Source organism: Chenopodium quinoa, unplaced genomic scaffold (assembly GCF_001683475.1).
Source record: "Chenopodium quinoa cultivar QQ74 unplaced genomic scaffold, ASM168347v1, whole genome shotgun sequence".
Lineage (NCBI taxonomy): Eukaryota > Viridiplantae > Streptophyta > Magnoliopsida > Caryophyllales > Amaranthaceae > Chenopodium > Chenopodium quinoa.
The window spans coordinates 74,839-83,945 of record NW_018744066.1 but is presented as its reverse complement, the minus strand read 5'-3'; the positions used below and the strand labels follow the sequence as shown (position 1 = coordinate 83,945).

Genomic DNA, 9,107 nt, shown 5'->3' with positions numbered 1-9,107 from the left:
ATAACATTGGCCATGGATCAAACCTCGTCAAGGGAGTTTTGGGATAAGTTATATTAGGGACCTTGCTTGAGGGCAGTAATGAAATTTACCTTGCCAAGAAAATTAGAGTACAAAGTTTAACTGACTAAATTTAGAAAGTAAACTATTAGTTAGGGATGGAAGAAGTTTTGGTTTATTCTAGGGGTATTAGGGAGTACTAATGGTGGCAGCAGCATGGCATAATGCTAATCAATCGAACACAAATTGTTTATGTTGCATATGTGCTTTGCAAATGGTAAATGATTCTGGTGGTTAATTTGTCAAGATGCCATTACTTTTGTCGGAATCTGAGCTTTAGGTTGCCGGAGTTGCATGTACATTGCAAGTGGTAGATGATCCTGGACTCCTAGTGGTTAAATTTGATGCTATTACCTGTTTGTTTCTGAGCTTCTGCATGTGATCTGGAAAGTTTCATTTTAGAGCATAGATAATGTCGTATACTCATATGAACACTATCAGTGAAATGATCCGAGGTGGTGCTTTTAGCAAGACTTATATGATGTATTGGCACAATTAATGAGAGGATAAATCTCATCTTTCAAATGGTTACGAACTTATGCTAATGTTACATTGCAGAATTATCAGCTGTCTTGTGAAATTTTTTTTGATAGATGAACATTTACTCCTTTTCTTTACATTTTCCAGATTCATTGTCATTCTTCTAGAGCTTTTATCACGGTGAGAAATTATGTATTTTCGACGATTTCATTATTGTAAGTAGTGAGAAGGGGTCCAGAACTCTGGAATCAGCTGTGAAAATAATTTATATTATGTTGCAGATCGCAGAGTTGCAGGCGGTAGCCTTGTATCTCCTATGTGAGACTGGTTGTCTTTATTGTAGCTTAGGGTAGGAGGGCAGGGTATAAAGTGCAAGCATTTACCTTAACAGTTGGTATTTTTGAATCCTAACTCACCAGTATAAGGTGTATTTCAGGCTAGGTTATTGGATTGGTTTGAGTTTTACTAGATCCACCCACAGTTGGCTACTGAGCCATTTAAAGGCGAGTAAATTGGGCAAGGGTGACACAGGACTGAATCAGGTCGGGCTGTTCATGGACTAATCCAAATTGGGTTGGGTTGTGGGTTGATCGGGTCGTGTGCTGTGTTGTCTGGCCAGTTAACAAATTTTAGATGGGTTTTAGTTATTTTAACTAGAAAAAATCGTACTTAGTAGTGTAATACTTCAGAAGCAGGTTTAGGGTGGTCCACAGCCACCACAGGTTTGGCGGATCGGGTTCATGGTGGGTTTACCTATGTTGGAGAGTGGGTTATGGACCATAATTTCACCCACAGTTAGAGGTGGCCAGTGGGCCGGGTTGGACCCAGCCCACCCTAACTCGCACGGCTGGTGGGTCACGTGGGTCCGACCCGGTTTCAATCTGGCACAGCCCGGCACAGCTCGGATTTAATCCGGGTTGTGTCGTGGGTCCAAAATTTTCGACACAACCCATTTCAACCCAGCTCAGTTTAACCCGTTTGATTCGACCCAAATCGCACAACCCGTTTTGACTCATTTAATTCGACACACCTAGCCCGTGAACCCACCTAACCCGACCCACCTGGCACAACCCAGCCCGCACGGCCCACCCGCACGAATGACCCACCCAACCCGCACGAGCCAACCCACCTAACCCGCACGCATGACCCACCCAACCCGCACGCATGACCCACCCAACCCGCACGGCCGGCACAACCCGCACGGCCCGCACAACCCGCACGGCCCGCACAATTCGCACGACCCGCACGGCCCGCACGGCCCGCACGGCCTAACATCCATTTTAAAAAAAAACGGCTAGTTTTTTGTATCTAACGGCTAGTTTTTTTGTATCTAACGACTAGTTTTTTAAGTGTATGATCATCCATTCTATTTTTCCTATAAATACCAATTCCATTTCACTCAAATTTCCACACAAATTCAAGCTTTCTTTCTCTCTTACTTAAAAATTCTTATTGTTCTCAAATTCTCAAGTGTTATATAGAGTTATATTTTTGTTAAAAAAAATCTCCTTAATATTATTATTAGTATTCTTAAGATTCTAAAAAAAAAAAGTTCTTCTCCATATTATAATTAGTAATCATACAAAAAAAAAATGAGCTCAAGAGGAGGAATGGGAAGGAGTCAAAGTGGTGGTCGAAGTGGTAGCCAAAGGAGTGGTGGTGCAAATTTTTCGTATGAAATTAATACGGAAAATTTAAACCAATTTGTCAATGAATATGGAGATTATGGTTTAGGAGATAGGCAAAATATTCAAACGTCTCCACCACAACATTTCTCCCACGAGTCCCACCAATCATCAAGTTCAACTATGCCACCTCCATCGCAACCAACATCTCAACCTTCATCTCAAGGTAATTTCTAATTAAATTTTTATTGTTATGAATATTTAAAAAAACTATTATTAATGATTATAAAGTTAGTTTAGTTTCCAATTTTCTATGATTTACAATTAGTTAATTACCATGAAAAATGCGTTTAAATAAGTATAATTAAAATATTTAAAATTTAAAAGCTTATTTTCATGAATAGCATTTAAAAATTAATTTTAATAATTTGATTTATGAAAGGTGGTGGCGGTGAAAGTAGAGGTCGAGCACATTTTTCTTGGGTGTGGAAACATTTTGAACGAGTTGAGGTCACACCCCCGGGATGGCAACCTGGTCAACCAAAGAGGTTCACGTGTACATGCCTAGTTTGCAAGGCGCTAGGTGCAAATGTCAAGTCATATAGTTGGAAAACGGGAGATGGAACCGGAACCTTGAGTCGACATTTGCAAAATAAACACGACTTGTTCGAAAATGGCCCCCGTCCTTCGGGGGGTGGCGTCCAAACACAATTGGGTGGATACATGAACCAACCCGGCGGAGGTACACCTTTCATTTATAATAAAGATAGAATGATTGATGAAATGAGTACTTTAGTTATTGCTAATGAATACCCTTTTAGTTACGGTGAAAATGCAAACGTTGAGCATTTTAATAAAGTTGCATTACAACCTGCATTTACTCGTGTCCCCCGAAATACCCTAAGACGTTATACACAAACTTCTTATTATAAGTATAGGAGTGGTTTGATTGAATTATTTCCTACTTTTGATGGTCGTGTTAGTTTTACAAGTGATACATGGACTTCTAGTTTTGGCGAACCTTTTCTTTGCATTACTGCTCATTGGGTGGATGATGATTGGTTTATTCAAAAACGTATACTATGTTTTCAAGCTATGGAAGAAAGGCATACCGGTTTTAACATCAAAGTTCGTATTTTGGATTGTTTAAAAGAATTTCACTTGAATAATAAAATTTTTTCTTTGTCTCTTGATAATGCAACTGCAAACACAAAGTGTATTGACTATTTGAAAAATGACTCCGAGTTGAATTTGTTGTTGGGTGGTAGTCTCTTGCATGTTAGATGTTGTGCTCATATTTTGAATTTGTCTGTTCAAGAGGGTCTCGCTGAGTTGCAACCATTGCTAAACCCAATTAGAACAGTTATAAAATGGATTAGGATTACTCAGTCAGTTAGAAGAAAGTACATAGCTATGTGTAAAGAGAGAGGTCTTAAGAAAAGACAATGGTCTATTGATACCCCTACCCGTTGGAATTCTACTTTCAAGTTGTTGAGTGATGCTATAAAGTATCGTGATATTTTGACCCAACTTTACAATGAGACTCGTGTTGATCCTACTGAGTTAATAACCGAAAGTCATTGGACTAATGCTTCTTTTGTTCGTGATGTTTTAAATGCTTTTGATAGTGCAACTCATATTTTCTCTTATATTTATGAGCCTAACGTTCATTTAGTCATAATTGAGTGTGTTAAAGTTGTTCACACCATCGAAGAGCATATGAAGATTGATGGACTTCGTCCCGTTCTTGATAGCATGAAACGTAAGTGGCATACTTATTTTAGTGAATTTCCAATCATTTATGGAATTGCTGCTATTCTTGACCCCGGTGTCAAAGCTGAAGGTTTGGAAAATCTTTTAGAATTTTATTATACAAGTTTAAGTATCGATTATGATGTTAGTGAATATATTAACAAATGCAAATCTGTTTTGGGAGACCTTTATGATCATTATGCATCTATTTTATGGTTTTGATTTGGCAACACCAACTACTACTAGCACTTCCGATTCTAGATTTGGTTTTCTTGATAAAGTTATGAAAAAAAAACACAAAGCATCTACATCATTCTCATCATCATCTTCTTCAACACTTGCTATTAATGATTATTTGTCATATCAACATGAGACCAACAACAACTTTCAAATTATAAAATGGTGGCAAGAACATAAAAAAAGTTTTCCTATATTGGCGAGAATTGCAAAAGATATACTTGCAGTTCCCGCTTCATCTGTTGCTTCCGAGTCTGCTTTTAGTGCAGGTAGAAGAGTGTTAGATGAAAAAAGATCTCGCTTAACTCCGGAAAGCATTCAAATTTGTGTTTGTAAGAAAGATTGGGATCAAGCTGAAAGAAGAACTCAAGGTTTAAAGGAAGACGAAGACGATGAAGATGATCCTGTGATGATATTGGAGTCGTCAACGGATGATGCAGCTTCCGGGGATGATGATGCAACAAACATGGGTGGCTAGAAAAGTCTAAATCAGGTACGCTAAGAACTACGTGGGCTTTGATTCTTTCGGGATACGTAGGCAACTTATTTTTCGAAAATTACAATTTAATTGCAAAATTAAATTTTAGTTTTCTAAAGATAGGTCCAAGCCCCCCCCCCCCCAAATTTCAAAAGAAGTACAATATAAGAACTACGCTAGCTTTGATTCCTTATTTTATAATATAAGGATACGTAGGCATCTTAATTAAGAGCAAGCCATCAAATTGTTAATTTTGTAAAAATTAAAACACCACACAACCCACCCGACCCTAACCCACGAACCCACCCGACCCTAACCCACAAACCCACCCGACCCTAACCCACCTAACCCACAAACCCACCCGACCCTAACCCACTAACCCACCCGACCCTAACCCACCTAACCCACAAACCCACCCGACCCTAACCCACTAACCCACCCTTCGACCCACCCTAACTCACTAACCCACCTTGACCCGTCTAACCCACGAACCTAGCTCGACCCACCCATGACCCGTCTAACCCACAAACCCAGCTCGACCCACCCACGATCCGTCTAACCCACAAACCCAGCTCGACCCACCCACGACTCGTCTAACCCACGAACCTAACCCTGGTGTGTCCAACTTCTCCGACCCAACCCACGACCCGGCCCACCCTACCCTACGTGTGTCGTGCCGTGTGTCATGAAACCCCAACCCGCGACCCACCTAACCCTAACCCAGCTCGCACGACTCGCACGGTGGACACCTCTACCCACAGTCTACTACCCCATTGATCGGGCTGGTTTGGGTGAGTTATGCTTAATTCGGGTCCGACCTTTCTTCCTCGAAAACTAGCTAAATCAACCCTAGCTTAAGTCAGCTCAATCCTCGTTGTGTAAGTAGGGTTCGACATACCTTTAATATTAATTCACTATGGACTTGTACAAATGTCTAAACAATTACGTCAATCAAACTCCCAAAGAACATAAAACATCAAGACTAAAAATAAAATCTCCCAAAGAAAAAACATCCCACTAATTTACGCATTAACCAATTTAAAAACATACGTATTCAATAATCTATGCCTTCACTTTTTCTTTATTTTCCACTGAATTTGGAAGATTCTGGATGTATTTGGGGCTAAGGGAAGGTATATTGTAGCACCAAAAAATTTCTATTTGCTAAAAAAAACTTGTAATATTTGGCGAAAAATGTATAGTTGGAATGAGAAGGACGTATGCAATATGTTAATATCATATTTATATATGATGCCTTTAAAAAGAAAAATTCATAAAAAGAGAGAAAAAAAGAAAAAAAGAAAAGAAAAAAAAAAAAAAAGAAGAAGAAAGAGTGCAATTAAAGTGGGAGTAGTAATTGGCTCGTAGCAGATGCCATAATGTCAACCAACGCATCACCCGTGATATCTTGATATTCATTCAATCCTATGTCGTTTTACATGCATATTACCAAAAATATAAACTTCGTATAGAGTCTTTTAGGGTTCCAACATAAACTTTGAATTCGTACTCTTACGGTCTTCCCGTTATTTTGTAGAACTTTTGAAAATAGAAAATACTAGCATGTATATACGCGTATAGGCACGGTCTTGTAATTCTGTAAAACAGTATTCTTGTGAAGGTAAAAAATATGAAAAGGTGTAATACTCACAAGAAGTGTAGGGAATTCTCGACCTAATACTTTTATTAAATCTTAGACTTGAAATTAAAATGATCTTTTTAAAAACTTACATTTTTCAACTTGAATACGATGAAATGTATAGTGAATTTTGTTCTTTTTGGAACAGAAATAAAGCGAGGAAGGCAACTAAAACCAAACTCACTCCTTTAATTTCCTCTATCTTATTACTTTTGGAAAATTGTTACAATTAACATAGCTTTAATTTATGTCTTCTTCAACCTCATAATGTAAAGTTGTTTTATAGGACCACAAGTCTTTAGTCATTTATTCTCATAGAAGGAGAGCACTCTTTTGTAAGAAACTAAATTACATAGTACTACTATAAATAGATGAGATTTGGTTTTCACCAAACAAAAAAATAATGAAATTTGGTCTACATTATGTAGAAGAATTATACTACCTTCTTTTAATTGAGCTAAAATTACTCATCATATTCTTACATCTGTCTTAGCTCCTTACATTATACAAGTAATAATTATTTTCTTTGAAGGGTTATGCAAGTTATAATTAATAAGTACTATACTACGTAATTAATAATGAATAGATTAAACTTGTAACTAAACTCTCATAATCAACAAATACATCATCAAAAAAAAAAAAAAAAAAAAAAAAAGAAAAAACTTCTTTTGAACAAGTGATGACAAATATAGAAGGGGGCACATAATAATTGCCTAAAATTTAGCATGATCTTCCACTAATAACCACTACTATACACTACATCTCTTCTCCCTTACGCTTCTAACTCTCAAACACTTGCATCATTCTTTCTCTTCATGCCTCTTTCTCAATTTAACCTCATCTCTCTGCTTTTTTTTTTTAATATTCGGTCGTAGATGACAATGATATAGACGGGATTTGATATGAGGTGACTCAAGTGAGGTGATGACAAACTTTCAAAATAAGGAATTACGAAAAGGTGCCGTGTTGGACACGTCAACCGTGACATGGCTTTTACAACTCAAAACATTAAGAAGTTTCCAAGAAGCAGAGGAGCAACTCCGGTCACCGGAAAAAAAGCTCGACGACGGCGGTGGCGGCGGAGTAGAATTCCGGCGAAACTGCCGGTTTTTTATGTCTTTGAGCTCCATTTCCGCCGGAATCTTCGGTAAGCCGAAAACCAACGCCCAATACCACGGCAACTTCGCCGGACTTTTATCCGAGTTAAACCGAGTGTTACCATTACACGAAGTTCTATTCATTGTTTCATTTTTCGGCTTCGTGTTAGACCGATTCCGACGTAGTTTCCGGTAGTTAAGAGACCGGCTAGGCCGAATACTAGGTAACGCTTTAGGGGGTGATAATGATGAAGACGACGACTCATTAAGCTGATGAGGACGAGTCAAGCGAGCCGCGGCAGAGGAGAGAGAAAGAGAGCGCCGAGGTCTAGGAGGAGGAGTGTAAGGAAGGAGACGACCGTGGAAGATGACGTCATCACCGGTGGAGGTGATGAGGTCATCGTCATTGTTGATGAGGAACTCGAAGAAGAAGTCGGAGGTAGGGTCGGAGGTGGAGGAATGACGACTGTGGTTGATAGTGGCGGCCGTGGTTGTGTTGTGTTGTAAATGTGGTGATGAAGAATCGATGGCGGTGATAGGGAGATCACGGAGGGAGAGAATGTCTACTTGATGATATGGATCATCGGTCTCATTGTTGTGGTAGTGTAATAGTTTTTGAGATTCTTCATTTTGTTCTTCCTCTATTGTTGGTTTTGAGAAATAGGGAGGAATTATGGTGTTTTGCATTTTTTTGGGTGTTTTTTTTTTAGAAGAGTGGAATAAAGAAGGGAGGGAAAATGTTATTTGTAGTGGGGAGAAATGGATATAAATGTATACTTTTTAATTTGGAAAAAAAAAATTAAAGGTATGGAGTGAATTTAAAGGGAGGTGAGAAAAGATTTTATTTTTATTGAATTTTTTGGGTAAAAAGAGAGAATGATTTGAAAGTTTGAATGTAATCTAGAAGCGTGAGAAAAGGGGTGAGGAGAATGAGATGTGTAGGAGAATGAAGTTAGGGGTGGGAGGTATGTATGATTGATTGTATGAGGAATTATTGTATAGTTTGGGATTACTATTTGCACATTAAATTAACATTATTAGTAATTATTTCTTTGATTATGATTGGTGATTATTTCAATTGTAAAAGATGGGACTATTGGTTTTAGAGTCATGTTAAAGATGTTAAAATTTGACTGTAAAAAGTGTTCCATGGTGTAAAGAGTGTGTTAATTAATTATTATGAGTATAATTTTATTTATTCTAATTAGTTGTTTTTTTTATTAGTACATGTATGTGAGAGTATAATTTTCACTTTCTTCCTTTTTAAAAAAATACTAAGCTTGTAAAAATAAAAAATTAAAATTAAAATAAACAAACCTAACATGAAAAAGAGTGCTTAATTTCTATATATGTTCTTATTAAGTTAACACGTTTTGATAATGTTTACTAGTATCAAGAGTTTAGGGTATACATGTTTGCACACATACTATTTATAATAGTTACTTGAACTTTTTTATGTGGGTTGATAATTAGAGATATTAATGATAAAACTTGTACGTTGACACACGTGATAAAGAAAACATGTCAAAAATTCTTACAAAAATCTACGCATTTTACAATGTAAGTTTTTACGTATCTCTTAAAAGAGGCCTAAAACCTTACTGATGATTGATATCTCTCACACATCTATCAATCTTTCTACACATGTCAATACTTGAGAATAGGTGAAAAGGTACAAAAATCCCCACTCTCAAATACAAGTAGATGGCGAGAGTCGAAATTTGACTTCAAAGTTGCTTGGT

At 37.6% G+C, this 9,107-nt stretch overlaps 1 protein-coding gene across 1 annotated transcript; it reads right to left on the bottom strand.

The window, feature by feature from the left end:
* Positions 1–7,203: 7,203 nt before the first annotated feature.
* LOC110691059 lies at positions 7,204–8,052 on the bottom strand. The gene has a single exon (XM_021867995.1). It carries the CDS (start codon positions 8,050–8,052, stop codon positions 7,204–7,206), a length of 849 nt encoding a protein of 282 aa, XP_021723687.1.
* Between the last annotated feature and the right edge of the window lie 1,055 nt (positions 8,053–9,107).